We start from the raw sequence: 15,168 nt of genomic DNA, 5'->3' as shown, positions 1-15,168 counted from the left end.
TAGGAGCTTATCCGGATCCTTAGAGCAACTCGGTCCTGGAAGCACGGGCGGGTAATGAGAATAACGGCGCGAATCGCACGACCGCGGCTTTGTCGGTGACTGTACAGATTTATGCTGTTTACGCTTCGGTACAGGGCCGAGGAGATAAGCGCGGTGCGACTGTCATCACGTCAGTTAAACGTCAGACTTCCTAACAGGAGATGGATGAACCGCTTTGATATCTATGACTTACTTTGTAACATTTATTCCTCAAACCGAGCAAGAGTCATCACCGCAATCTGGCAAGAAAAGACGAGGTACTTCATCATCGTAGCATTGACTGGTATGTCCCCCCCCTCCATCAGGCACGAGGAGAACGACCAAAGGATAAATCTAACGTGACATTTCTTCCAAATATAACCCTTTTACTAGGATCACTCGCAGCTATTTATTTGAAACACGTCAGGGGAAGGCGTAACGCATCTTAACTGATGATAAACTGCTGACCGTTCTCAGATTAACGGACCAGGTTTCATGGCTATAAGGAAGCTTTACGTAAACCCTTCTCAAGGTGTTTTTGCCGTGTCGAAGTGGGAGAAGTTACGTTCTCCTGCAGCGTCCGAGTTGAAGTTAGGTTAAAACGTTATACGCGGGGTTTTACGCTAAACTCATGCTGGAGTTTGCTCGGTGGTTATTGTAAAACCCAGTATAGATGCGCACTCAGTGGTCTGGACCGTGACGTTACTGTACCTGTACAGGTCTAATATAAGACAAGACATACATTCACTGATGGATTTTATTCCACACCGATGAACGGGAAAATCGAGACGACCCATCAGGTGAGAACGGGAGGAAAGGGGCAGGGCTCCAGGTGTGTCGGTTAACACCGGAGAGTTTAAAACGCCTCTCGAGACGTTACTGTGTATACGTTCAGGCGTCGATTGGGGGAGAAAGACGCAGACGTTCGCAGGTTTTTGAGTAATAAAGCAACCATAGCATCATTGTCCTAGGTTAGAAAGAAGAGCTATGTAAAATGTGTAAGAGTTGGTCATGGAGTTACACTAAAAGACACTGAAACTTTTAGAGCTTTATGATGGTATCGATTTTCAAATCTGACGGGTCAGGCGGCGTCGATTCGTGGTCAGGCGGCGTCGATCCGTACACCAGTCCAGACAAGATTTCGCGATCTCGCGATCGCGGAAATGAACGCAAATGCTGCAATATTTCAGAGGAGCTTGCGATTTTTCTAAATAAGAACAGATTTCAGAACTCGGCCAACGCCCTGCTCGATTCACGTGCGTCGAACACGTGTACAGCTAAAAGGTCTCATTCGCGAAACTGGGGGGGGGGGGGGGGGGGGGGGGGGGGGGGTTAACTCAGCAAGTTGCATCACAATTTATTTATTTATTTATTTTTAAAAGAGGCAGCAAAAGCAAGCGTTTTTGGCCGGAACAATCCGCCCCAAAAACACAAATAAAAATGGCGAACTCCTGTACGGACCGATTTACTGTAAGAAACCGCAGCTGAGAGTTCCGGCTGCAAGACGGATCACAGGTTCTAAATGGATCCTTTCATTCTAGTTCCCTTTTCTATAGTACTAGCTGCTTAACGGACACTCCAGATCCACCGATTGAACTAATGTGTATTGTCAATGTGAAGTTTTCAACGAGGAGACGTCTTCTTTTCGTATATTTGGAAGGAGTCTCCAGTGTCAGTTTTATAACAAACAAAGCTGTAAACTTAAATAAATGAGGCTAGTGATGGAACAACTGTTTATTGCTGTGTTAACAGGAACTAAATCACTTTGTGGATGTTCAACAATAGACATTAAACTCTAAATGGGGGGGAAAAAAAAAAAAAAAAACTTTAATAATTGGCAGTATGGGACATAGCGTTATTGGAAAATAGTCAAGAATAAGGTCCATTTAACGCTGATAATTCACAATTGATTATTTTCCTAAAGAACAGCACATCCTGTTGTGTTTTATTCTTTACCTATACTCCTATTGGTGGAAAAAAAAAAAAAAAAGAAAAAAAAAAGTTTAAAATGACAAAAACCTGAAATGGTTTTTCGAGTAAAATATTCCTTTAAGTAATAATCTATCCCTTTCACAGCACACAAAGGATCAGCGATGAAAATAACGCACAGCTTTATGATCAGAGTATACAGAACCTCAGCTTTAAATTCCTACAGAGAAACACAATTTGAGCATCTGATGATACAAAAGAGAACAGAATATGACACATTGGAGAAAAAAAAAAAATCTATCTTTATTTAGAAAAAGGCATACACTGGTCGACGTGAGGGCATTTTAAAAACTTCAAAAGTACTTCTCAAAGAGAGTAACACTTTTCTTTTTTTCTTCTTTAATCTCATCCGTTTATTTGGGAAGAAATCGAGGTTGCCAGACATTCTACAGAAACCCCCCCCCTTTTTTTTTCTTTTTTTTTCTTTTTTAAATATAAAATAAAAATAAAAAACGTGAGCAAACACAACAAGGAGTTTTGAAATAAAAGTTGAGGAAATTAAGTAATACAAGTATTCATTTTATTTAGTGTATACATAATATACAAATAGACTGTTCATACTGCTTTAAACACCTATGCCTAAATAGCGCATACAGATTAAAAAGAAGAGGAAAAATAAATAAACTGGAAATCAAACTGAGGCTGAGATGAATTTTGTTTGCTCCAAAAAAAAAAAAAAGAAGAAGAAGAAGAGGAAGAAAGTGTTGACGTGTTATAAAAACGCAATCCAATTCAGGAGCAACACAACTCCGAACCTGATTCTGTTCGTGAAATACAGCAGCACATTGTGCTAAAAATTGTTTTTTTTTTTGTGTGTGTTTGTTTCTTTTCTTTTCTTTTTTTTTTTTGTACAGAAATGAGCTTTCAGCACGATACTGAAAATGTTACAATAAAAATGGCAGGTTAAAATACAAGCTACGACATTTCTAGGAAATTATCTAGGCAAGCCAAAAATACAAGGGTGCGAACAAATCCTCAGCTCAGACAGTGAGAGGGGGGGAAAAAAAGAAAAAAAAAAAAACAAAGAGAGAGAGAATGAAGATGCTGACATGGCTGAAAGGTGGATGGGGCTCTGACTCATCAAAGCGCACAACAGGGAATTCTGAAGAAGAAAAAGAAGAACATCATTGTTTGTGTTTCGGTCCGGGATGTGCTACATTATTGTAGTACATATAATGCAGCAGCTGTAGTGATTGTACTGGAAAGCAAAAGTAGATACAGTGCATCTGAAATCCTAATGTGGAATACAATATTGGTCGGTCTTGGTGCGATCGTCTAATACGTTATCGAAACGCATCGACATCGTGAACGACTATTTATTCATGCAAGGAGTCCCCGTAGTGTTCGGTTTGCATCGGCCGGAGGTAAAGCTCTTCCACGAACATTTTTCGATGTAACCCGAGTGATAACGGGAACTAACCTGGTTCACGGACTCGACATCACATGCGACTACAAGCATAAAAATCATGACGTCTCGTTCTTTAATCGATAGGAACGGATGAAATCGTTGGCATACCGCCGCGGTACGAGAGGAATGAAGCGTGCGGTTTATTCATTTCATATTTTCCTATAACAACATAAACCTAGTAACCTAGTGTTTAATGCCACAGCATACAAAAGCCATCCCTATACAACTGTGAGCTTCCAAATTTGTGGCAGCCGTCTGGGGAAGAACCGCATACGGGTGTGATCGTCCGGCGTCCACGGACTTTTGGTCATACTTGGGTGTCATTGTCTTTCAGCTGCAAACTGCATGTGGAATTTTACAGAATGAATACGGAAATGTGCCTCAAATGATCTCATCGAGAATGTACATTAAGTCTCTCTCTCTCTATCTATCTATCTATCTATCTATCTATCTATATATATATATATATATATATATATATATATATATATATGAAGTTTATATTATATAACAGTATTTATGCGTTACTTTTTATAAAAGTTAGCATTGACAAACAGTAAACTGAAGAATGTTACTGTCGGTGACTCTGGGTATTAGACTAAAGCTAGCGGCGTCGCGTTACGTGCGTATGACGTCATGCACCGTTGACAAGGAAGTTTGTAAAAAAAAAAAAAAAAAAAAAAAAAAAAAAAAAAAAAAAAAAAAAAAAAAAAAAAACCCGCTAATGTTCCTTTTGAGACGATATTACCTTTCTAAAATTCATACACTAGCCGATATAGTGCATAGTGTAAGTGTATAGTATTTGTGTAGTATCATTTGGGACACAACTTCAGCATTTACTCTGAGATTCGTTGAACACGATGTTCATCGTCGATTATTATCGATTAGTTGTTGCGGCTCTAGATATAAGCGCGTCCGTGGATCGGAAACAATCGATGTGTTGCTTGGCATAGTGTAGTTATGTAGTCTTTTTAAACGACGTTTTAGGACAGGGGTGAAACACGGCTTTACCGTCCTTATAAAAATCAATATAAACGCTAGAAAATGTGTGCGCATCAAAGTTCACAGGCTCTGCTCGGGTCTTACCTCGTCCGTGTCAGGTTACATTATCTGTGCTTTTCAGATGATTTATGGGTGAGGAAACGTTAAGGACGAACGTCTTGATGTGAGAGACACGAAAGCAACGTGTCAGCAGTAACACAAAACTTCCGTGGTACAATGCACACGCCATCAAAAAAAAAAGAAAAGGAAAAAAAAAAAAAAAGACTGCAGTGTAATCTAGAGAGACAGGATCTCACGCGGGGGTTGAGCCGAAACGTGTTCGGGAGCTGGTGAAAAAGGAACGTTTGTTTACAGGGAGCCAAACGCACGTCCAGCGATACCCCTCACCAAACGTCTACATCAAAGGATATTGTTTCTTGTCTTCTTTCGCACCGGTGCTGTCGCGCTTTTTTTCAGACTTCTCTTTGTCGTGCCTGGATTCCTGTAATAAAAACACAAACGGCGGAAACAAAATGAGGCGACATGAGAGTGATTGCGAAAGAAGTGCGAGTTCCTTAAATGAACCGAATGCGACAAACCTCCGTCGTCTACCTGAACGGAGCATCAAACATTTCACTGCCTTGCGATGCTGACTAGCAGTTCAAAGTAATAACAAACGAGCAAAATCAAATCGGAGCTTAAATCGAGCTGAATGAGACGGTGTTTAAACATTGCAGGTACGGTGTGTGTGTGAATCAATAAGGAGTTTCCTGATACAAAAAAAACTGTGCTTAGCAAGAGCAAGGCTTGTGCGATATAATGATATTATCATCCCTATACAATATTACGTTGCCCCAATATCCAGGGAGTTTTATCTCCGATTAGATCATATCACCAGACATGCTAACTAACCGTTATGCTCCGCGAGAACATCCGAGGACGCTTGTACGAATCATCAGCGAGAGAGGAGTCAATGAACATTGAAATCCGGAACGAATTGTGCAGGCGTACTGAAGGTTTTGAATATTAACAGACACTTCCTCGGAAGCTCCGCCCCCTCCCCCCTCCTCCATCTCATGAACTCTCGAGACCAGGGTAAAAGGAGTATGTGTTGAGTATATTGACGAATCTATCGATGTACGTTCGACTGGCATACCATGTAGATATACAAGAATATCTCGTCACTGGTCAGAACGGCTCTTTTAGGTTTTCGACAGAAGGAGAAGAAGAAATAAAAAAAGTCAATCCAAACCCAAAAAGATTCAAATGGGCCTACAACGATGTATTGGTATCTAACACTTTTTTAAAATGTTTCCGGTGGTGATAATTTGAAAGTAATTAAGAACGCTGGGTTTGTGTTTTGTTTAACTGCATCCCTCCTGCTCGAAACTGTGAGCAGGATCGACGCAGAAAACGCCGACGGCGTGAACGCCGGACGGCCGGTTTCCATCAAAATGCCGAATCGCTTAAAAATCCACCATCCGGCTGAGTCTGTGTGATTGCCGCGGCTCCCGACCGCACCGCTGATGATAACGTTACGTCTCCCCTACTCTCCTAAAACGCCTGTTTTCCTGTCTTCTTTCAGGCGGACCGTTCCGGGCGATTCATCCGTTTATTGTGATATTCTCGAATGGAAAATGGCACAGCATATACTCTTCTACTTCTGACAGCGAAAGCAGAAGAAAGACCAATCACGAGCGAATTCACTGAAGGGGAAAGGACACGGGATGTCCAAAACCTCAGTCTTGTGAGCCAATAGAAAACAACAGGGCGGCGGTTTTACCATTTCTGCGTTAGATAAACAGCTTGTTCGATAATAAAAGTGTGTAAGGGTCGAATATGCTGTGTCACAGGGCTAAGTTCATATTTTATTTATTTATTTATTTTTAAATGTAGTGAGTATTGTGTGTCCCTGTTGGGACAGATTTTGTCTCATGTCACGTCAGTAATAAAAGTTTAAAGACTCGGGAGCACAGAGCCGGCCATGTTTGTGTTAAAACTGTTTTTGTCTGTGAATTTCTTGTCTGTTTTTTTTTTTTTTTTGTACTGCGTGCTAGGATTCTTGTTAGCAACTTCGGCTGATGAATCTGATAGAGAGTTCACTATAAGAATAATTTCAACTTCATTTGGCCAGTGATGAAACGGCTATGCAATCTGAATTAAAGAAATAACTACCGATGCAGGATAAAGGCGGAAACACTCCAAACCCGAGCTCAACTCGAATGTACTAAAGCATCAGAGGGACGACTAATTATGTGGATAAGAGAAGGAAATGTGCAAAGTTTATTCAAACACCTGCACGTTACTCGACACTCCTGCTCGCACAGCAATAAATCCAGTTAATTTAACTTTAAGAAACGGAGCGGCTCTTATCGGCTCAAGTGAAATTTGCTCGACGAGCCTTGAAGGCCCGAGGGATTCAGTCAACATGACTGCATATTAAAGAGCAAAACCAGAAGACGTAGTGGTGTGCAATATCCTACTCAAAACGGCCAAAAAAAAAAAAAAAAATGAGAAAGCTGGATGTAATTTAAGCAGAAGTAATACGATGCTTATTTCAACATATAACATTTGTTTTGCTGGGAAATACTCAGAAATAGCGGTTTCTCTCGGTACACTCTCGTCCCACCGTGCCCCACACGTGCGTGGACTTCGGTTTCATAAGTAGACGTCGAGGAAGGTGTGCTGAAAAACCAGTACTGCTACCCAGTATCGCTTTCAATCAAGTGCGAAAGAAAGAAATTACCTTTTTGCCTCCAGAGGCCTTGTCGGTTTTGGCTAGATCGCTCTTGTCTTTGCTGGTGGATTTGGAGCGTTTGCCGTTGTCCTTGTCATTGGAGCGGGGCGAATCAGGCGGACTGGCGCTCTTACTGTGCTTTGAGGAGCCTGTGAGGAATAGGCAACAGCCGGGGTGAAGAAGATAACACACACACAAGTGCTCTGATTGCCTCTGCATCTGAAAGAGTCTTCTGGCTCGCAAACAAACGAAAGCGGTCTCGACTCACTTGTTCCGTTCTCGTCTTTACGGCGCTTGGATTCCTGGCTCATCTCGCGGTCGCTGTTGGAGTAGTCCTAAGGTGGTGGTGGTGGTAGGGGGGGGGGTGAGAGGAAAACGAAAGAGGGAAGAAAAAAAGAAAAGAAAAGAAAACACAAAAATGAAGTCAGAACTGCAAATAACACTCCGGTCCCCCTCCATGCCACACTCTCTCTCACACACCGGGAGCTCACTATCTGCTGTTTACACCAAGCAAACTGCATATTATAGAGTGAGGCTTGTTTGAAGCCTGAAGGACCACAACGACACGCACACACTTCCGTCGCTTGCTGAGCACATGCACGGCCCCACTTTTCCGCCATCCGCCGGTGTAATTTCATAAAGGGTTCGAAAGACGTGCACTCACTCGTTTGCGGTCCTTCCTGTCCTCCTTCTTGTCCCTCTCTTTGGAGCGGTCCCCGGATTTGTCGGACTCTTTCTTCTCGGCTTCGCTCTTGGTCAGGCTCGTGCTGTTGTTGGCGTGATGCTGCTGAAGCATTGTGGGATACAGCAAAGGGGGAAATTAGTGCGACGTCCCGAAGCTGCGGCTGGGCTCGCTGCACGACTCGACACGTGAACATCGACGTCTCAAACTGACGCTCCGCTCTCCGCGTCCCTAACGTGCTTTATTCCGGACGCGGCGCTCGTGCGCGCCATTTCAAACGCACGTCGGGAGACGCACGTAAACGAGCGTTAGTCACGTACGCCGACGTGCTATCTCTCTAGCTCTCGCAGGGAGCGGGATATCTGCGTGCAAGGTTGATCGGGCGAGGTACTACGGCATCTTCTACGATACAAGTAGCTCGATAAAACATCTCGTCTGTAATGGAGTGTGTGACGACAGCCGGCTTGAACGCGCCGAGCCGTATCGGTGGGCGTGGTCGGCAAAGATGTGCGCAAGACCCCGATTAATAGTAAATAAGTTGCTGGTTTCAATACCGATATCCGAGGAGTACCAAAAAGTACCACGACCTTCCGTTTCACAGCACTGAAACGGAACATGAAGAACAGTCTAACCGCCATGATGATCGGTTTACCACACACACACACACACACACACAAATCACATCAAGGCTCTGAAAGGAAGCCCGCGATGTCTAACAATTCCCAAATAAATCTGGGCGAGCGAAATCTCATTAGCACATCACATGAACCATGACGGCAAAAAGCTGCTCGCAGAACTATTCCTTTCGGACTACGAAAGTGGATCCGTTACATGAATAGCGCCTTTCTAACTGGGACGGTGGGGTTTATTATTTCGACGGAATCAAGCGGCACAACGATCTGAAGAAACCCCGCGCATCAGAATAATCAGAAGAACTTCCTCGTGCGCAAACGCGTGTCATTTCTGCAACTCAAATTTTAAGACTTCGCCACGGTATAGCCTGATCGCTACGGACAGGACGGACGGCGAAAGTGGTCCGTGACCGTTCGGTTACATTGTAAAAGGCGGGTTCGCTGCTGCGAGACGAGCGGGGGGAAAAGAAAAACGAAGACGACACGTTGGTAAATAGCCTGCGCGTAAGGACAGCCGCGGGATCGTAAAAGCTCTGGCTTTCGCTGGTAATTGACAACAATCTGTCAGTGTGAGCTACTAAACAGTAAATCACCTGCCGAATCCTCTCTGCTACTCAAAAGGCAAAAGAAAAGAGGAAAAAAAAAAAAACGCTAAATAAAGACAAGCGAGAGAGAGAGAGAGAGAGAGAGAGAGAGAGAGAGAGAGAGAGAGAGAGAACGAGCTTGTTAGCGCTGAAGAAGTCGACTGTACCACGGGACTTTCGAAAGCGCCTTTCGAGCTGTGAAGCCATTTTTTCTGGCACCTAATTAGGACTGTTACAAAATCCTCTCACTGCCAAGGTGCATAAAATCTTCATGCTTTCAAACTCAGCACGTTGGCTTGTACGAGGAAACTAAAAAGCTCAATGTGGACTTTAAATGATAAACTGAAGTCACTTGTTTCACCTCATTTAGACAACAGAATTAGCTCTTTACCCACCCCCACCCCCCCACCACCAAACATCAGAGCTGTAATTAGCTTCGTTTCCACTAACACACACGCAGGCATTTGGTGCAATTTTATTTCCCCGGTTGTACTGCCGAGACCTTAAAAAAAAAAAAAAAACGGTTTCGAGAAACGACAGAAGCATCTGCAAACATTTGCGTATTATAAACTAAACTCGACTAGCGGGCTAACCGGATCGAGCTGGCCGTTTGTACTCGAGGAACTACGTGTAATTATACGACGATGCAGTGAAAAGCCAGGTTTAGTTTGTATTTTACGTTATTTACTTTACGCCGCGGTGCGGTCGGACTCACGAGTCGGATCGGTCCGATGAGACGACGCCGGTCGACGTTTTACGACGGTGGCTTTGACGGCACTTCAACTCAAAAGGTTTGGGAAGTGCGCGGCCTCCGACCGCTGGAGCCTACAGCAAACTGCGAGGACCGAAAAGACCATCGGAGTCTCGCTGGACACCGGGGACACCCCGTTCGACGACGGGACGACCCCTCTCATGAGCGCTCGTCACGCTCCTTCCACGCGGCAGACGGTACAGGAGCGTTCGTGCCACCGCCTGCAGACTCCGCGAAGGTTTCTTCCCTGAGGCAGGCAGGTTACTTAACACCCCGCTGCCTCCCAGCGCACACCTGGGCTAGCCAAACACCTAACTCAGTACGACTCAGTCCCTTTTATATTATGTTTGCTGCCAGTATTGCTGCTCCATTTGTGCTTCCACGCTGCACGATGGTTTACGGCGCACGTTGTGTGTACTTACTGCCCTGTTCGGTGGATTTATTGTCTTGCGCTCGTCTCACGCCGTCGTGTGTTTGCACTTTGAGTAGTCTTGAGTACTGTTCCGTGTTGCACCGTGGTCCTGAAGAAATGACATTTTGTTCCGGTGTACACGAGCAATATAGAGGAACTATAAACGAATGTAAAGTACAGCTTCGTGAACTGCTATAAGTGAAATAGAGCCCTTCGGGATGTGGCGTTTTACACGAGGGAGTGGGGGGTCGCCGCTGGGGTAGTAACCCGTGTCACTTGATTCGTTTCCATCTGCATTTCTTACTTAAAACGTTATATTAATACTAACAAATCTAACAGAACCAGCAGAAGGTTAAATAAATATGATTAACGTAGATACATGAAGACCTTCGAACGCTATTACAAGACAATATAACAATTGTATCGTTCCATTGTATGACGGAGCACAACAATTAAATAAGCAAACTACTAAAGTGCGCTGGTAAAAGCAGGACTGGAGAAAAGGTTTCTAAAGGTCACGGTCTAAAACAGGATCTCCCAGGGTGCTGAAAATGAGAATAAGAAAGGGCATTTGGAAGAAAACGGCTGACGGGGCGCGCTCATCGCGACTGTTGTTCAAAACCAAAGAGTTATATATAATCCACTGGCGGGTTACGTTATTCGTTTTTTTTTCCCTAAACATTTCTCTCAAATACTCATTCCTTCTGGCAGATTAAGTTCTCTTTCATGATCATTTCCTTGAGTGTAAATGGTTTGTTCTCCAGTGGAAGAGTAGCACACTAAAGCAGATGCACTGCTTGTTTACAAGATGTCAAAAAAAGGTACATAAAGGATGGCCACATTGGGTTTTCATTGCTTGCTTTGCTCCGTCTGACGTGCGGTGTTCAAACTTTATATCGCTCTGACAGCTTGGATATTATCTTCTACACCGAGGACAAATGGTCTTATGCTGTGCGGGCATTTAACGAGACCGGGGAGAAAAGGCTGCAACGGCCTTTTACAAAAAATCACCAGATCTCAACCCAACGGGGGAGAAAAGTTTGGAGTGACGGGTTGGGTTAGACGGGGTTCTCCACCAGCATGATCGTCAAAAACACCAACTGAGGGAATATCTTCACGTGGGACGGCTCTAGTACACTTCCAGAGCCTTGTAGAGTCTATGGCCGGCTGCACTGAAACCTTACGCAGAGACTTTATATCGGGTTTTCCCTTTAATTATATATACACTACAAATACTAAACCTGAAATCAAATTTTATATAAATATACGAGTACTACACGCCACTAGAATTCACAAAAATAATAAACGACTATTTAAAAGAATGTCTTCTTTAGAGCCAAGAGTCCGATTTAAAAATGTAAAGCCTCCTCTTCTCTCGACCATCTGACCTCGTAAGCAGAAGTTCCTTTAATAAAATATCACATTATTTAAGAAACTCTTAAAGGCTGGCTAAGGAAATGGCAGCCTGCAAATAAATAAATAAACAAACAAATAAATTCTGCAGGATCCTGCTTTTCAGAGAGGCACCATCAGCATATTTTCAAATATCCTGCCGTTGCTTTCACTGGCCATAACGGAAGAAAAACTCTTATCGGCCGACCAGCTGAAGGGAGCGGAGGAATATCAGAGCAAGCAAGGAGTCCAATGAGATGCAAAGACGACTAAGTGAGGCTCAGGAGAGCGGGGGGAAAGCGGAGAAAGAGAGGATATTGTGGAAAAGAAATTACATTAGCAGATTGTGAAGCATTTGTGTGCAGGTGTGTGTGTGTGTGTGTGCGCGTGTGTGTGTGTTGGGGAGCTGCAAGGAGAAAGTAGTTGATGAGATTTATGGTATGATTTCTTTGCACAGAAGCACAGATTTTGAGCTAATGAAGGGGCTTTTCCAGCGCGCGGGTCGGGCAGAATCTTGTTAAAGAGATTTTATTGCACTGGACTTTATAAAAAGTCATAAAACTCGTACCCAAAAAAAAAAAAAAAAAAAAAAAAAAAAAAAACGCTCCGAGCACCTAATTCTTTGGGTAAATTTAAACGTAAATCAGCTTAATGTGTTCTCGTAAATAAATAAATAACCAGGAAAGCATTCAGCAGCACGGTTTTAAATGACAGGCTTATCGAGTATGCTCGGTAACACTACTCGAACTCCGCCTGCCGTCCGTCCGTGACCTCGTCCTGATCCGACTCTTAACTCTACGTTCACGCTAAGTGGCAGGCGACCGTTAACGTGCCGCCACGCGATTTCGGAGACGGCTGCGAGCGACACCGCGCCAAACTCTGAACCGAGAGTTCGTCCGTTCTTTGCAAATCGGGTATGACGTCGTGAAAAAAGTGAACCCCCGCCCGCACCACTGGGTTAATTCGCACATGGAGGAAATACTTATCACCACGAGTTCCACCGTCATGTCCCGTCACGTACAACCTCTCGATAAACGTGTACACTGTACAAATACAGTCAAGAAGATACGTTGCTGATCTGCCAAATCGGACAGCACCGAGCCGAGCACGTTACATGAAAATCAAAGACTGATTAGTACAGCATTCCAATCCATAGTAAGAAGCGGTGAAGAAGAAAAAAAAACCCAAACAGACTACATGACCAAGTAAGGTACAGCACACAACAGATAGTGCTGACATACGATAATAAACCATGACGAGCTGGTGTGATATGCTTCTTTAGATCAATAATTATGTTTTTTTTTTTGTGTGTGTGTGTTACACAACGTGTTCTTGTTGTAAAAAAAAACAACCCATTTATTATAAGGCTTAGACTGTGTGGAGGCTATACCGTGCACATCCGTGTGTACGTGCTGTCGCCATAGAAACAATACTGGATTAGAAATAGCGCATTAATATAAACGCACGATTTGTGTCGTGTTACCCGAGCTGTGCTGTTATATACAAATAAATAAATAATCCGACCAATCAGAGTCGGGAATTCAACCACGCTGTGGGATCCGTTACACAGCAGCTCGTTTGAATTTGATTGACATTTTGAATAACAGTGCTGGGACAGTTCACTCTCTGTGTGTGTGTGTGTGTGTGTGCGCGCATCACTACTGTACGTTTGCGTCGGTCAGTCTGTGTGTCACCTAGCAAAGCCCAACACTATCTTCTTTGGGAACGATTTTCATTTACAGAGCAAAAATAAACGAAGAAAAAAAAAAACCACCCTTTGCCCGTAGTGTCCGAAACGTCCTCGATATCACTCTCCCGTTTATAGATCTGCCGTGTAAAAGCGAGATCACGCTCGCGATTGTGCGGTACGGCAGCGCTCGTGCGGTATTTCCGAATCGAGCCGTGCTACGAGAAAGTGTCCCGACGTACGCCTTAACGTGATCGGCCTACCGAATACGGCGCGGCAATCGGTACGCTAACATCATCGAGCATGGAAAGAAAACGGATAGGAGTTTAAAAACGGTATGCACCTTGGCGGCTGAGTCCTTGAAGTCGTTGAGATTGTCCTGTAGGAATGAACGGAGATGACAGATGAGCTGAAGTAGTTGGCACACAGCAGGAGAAAGAGGTTGAGGGGGTGGGGAAGGTTGGCCGGCATTCAACGCATCCCCATAGAGACCTTCAAAGACTAGAACTTTGACATGGTTAGTGGAGGAAACAACTGGAGGCTAAATTGTGGCCTAACGCGGGAGCAATCTGAGACTAGATGTGTTTGGAGAACCTGGGTTGTGCGTTACTGGGTTTATTCGGTCGAAATAAATAATACATTTGACTAAGTCAGTGTGTGGGGTGTGTGTGTGTGTGTGTGTGCGCGCTAGAGGAGATAATTAACTTCACCTAATGTTCTGACATGGAGACGTGCTACATTAAGTGCCCTGGTATGTAAGATATAAGTGAATTTTGTTGGTTTATATAAGGTCTTGGTGGTTGGGTGCATATGTAATTAGGGTGCATATAGAATTACAACAAGCTCCCTGGTTGCAGATAAGCAGCTCCTTCTGGAAAGGCTTTTCCCATGCTTTTTTTCCCCCCTGGTAGCCTTTCCTCCCTCTCACTATGAAGCTGCTGCTGGTGATGCATCATGGGGGTTTCCCTGGATGGCTGGAAGGCCAGTGTGCCTTTTGCAGAGGATGTGAAGATCTGGGGGAGCAGGGGGAAAAAAAGAAGAAAAAAAAAACACTTTCCGCAGATTTGGCAACTCTGGGCCACTTTCCGTCGCCAAAAAAGGGAGGAGGGGAAAAAACCCGCACAAGAGCCAAAGTGCGGGAGGGGGAGATGAAAAAGGAAAAAAAAAAAAAACAAAACAAGAAGAAGCATCTCGATCTCGTGAGGAGGATCCAGGATGGACGTCACAGCTAAGGATGCAGAAGAACACCACGCGTATTCCAACCGCTCTCGGATGCCAGGGCGCCCGGACTCGATGCTCTATTCGAGAGATCTTCCAGCAGCAACGCATTCTCTCGTCTCGGTGTTTAAAAAGGTGTTGGCCTCGTTTATTTACTTTTACTCTCTCTTGGTGGATTTAACGCTACAGCCGAAGAAAGCCGCTCACAACCATTGGAAAAAGAAAAAGAAAAAAAAAAAAAGCTGAACGGTGATTTACAAAAATATAAATATCTATATTTACAGCAAAACAAAATGCTTTATGTGAGAAAAATATTTTTCCAAGGCACTTGGGAGCTGTTTCGTCAGCACACAAGATACAAAAACGGGAAGCAAAAAAATCCGAAGCGACGGTTTAAATATTTTGGCATTGAAAGTCCATTGTATTCGATCGTTTAAAAAAATTCTATGTATTAAAAATAGATTCTCCAAGAAGAAGAAAAAAATAAAAATAGTCCATGTGATGTGTAACTTCTCCCCCCTACTGCTCTCCTATGAAGGCTGGGTTCCAGAGGCCTCTCCCCTGAACTCTGGCATGTGGAAGGAGGGGACAAGAGGAAAACGGCCCTCCTCAGGCCATACTAACCTTAACTGCAGAGGAGTGTGAGGGCGAAGAGTGTGTGTCGAGCTTTCGTCTTT

The 15,168-nt window shown here is 43.9% G+C and overlaps 1 protein-coding gene across 2 annotated transcripts in view; it reads right to left on the bottom strand.

Moving 5' to 3' along the window:
• Window positions 1-2,510: 2,510 nt before the first annotated feature.
• The window catches only part of thoc2 (THO complex 2), a 65,341-nt gene continuing 52,683 nt past the window's right edge, over window positions 2,511-15,168 (bottom strand). The window contains exons 32-39 of one of the 2 annotated variants that reach the window (XM_017474134.3): window positions 15,116-15,168; window positions 13,617-13,652; window positions 7,798-7,920; window positions 7,402-7,468; window positions 7,143-7,282; window positions 4,828-4,898; window positions 4,502-4,549; window positions 2,511-3,109 (exon numbers count right to left, since the gene is read on the bottom strand). The exon at window positions 15,116-15,168 is cut by the window's right edge and continues 6 nt beyond it. In XM_017474134.3, the coding sequence (XP_017329623.1) occupies window positions 4,522-4,549; window positions 4,828-4,898; window positions 7,143-7,282; window positions 7,402-7,468; window positions 7,798-7,920; window positions 13,617-13,652; window positions 15,116-15,168 (518 nt within the window). In that variant the 3' untranslated portion in view covers window positions 2,511-3,109; window positions 4,502-4,521. The remainder of the gene's footprint in view (window positions 3,110-4,501; window positions 4,550-4,827; window positions 4,899-7,142; window positions 7,283-7,401; window positions 7,469-7,797; window positions 7,921-13,616; window positions 13,653-15,115) is intronic. The other variant, XM_017474137.3, reaches the window with a different exon arrangement.

This window comes from Ictalurus punctatus, chromosome 8 (genome assembly GCF_001660625.3).
Source record: "Ictalurus punctatus breed USDA103 chromosome 8, Coco_2.0, whole genome shotgun sequence".
NCBI lineage: Eukaryota > Metazoa > Chordata > Actinopteri > Siluriformes > Ictaluridae > Ictalurus > Ictalurus punctatus.
Note: the sequence above shows the minus strand (reverse complement) of the source record. Positions and strands in the feature narration are given on the sequence as shown.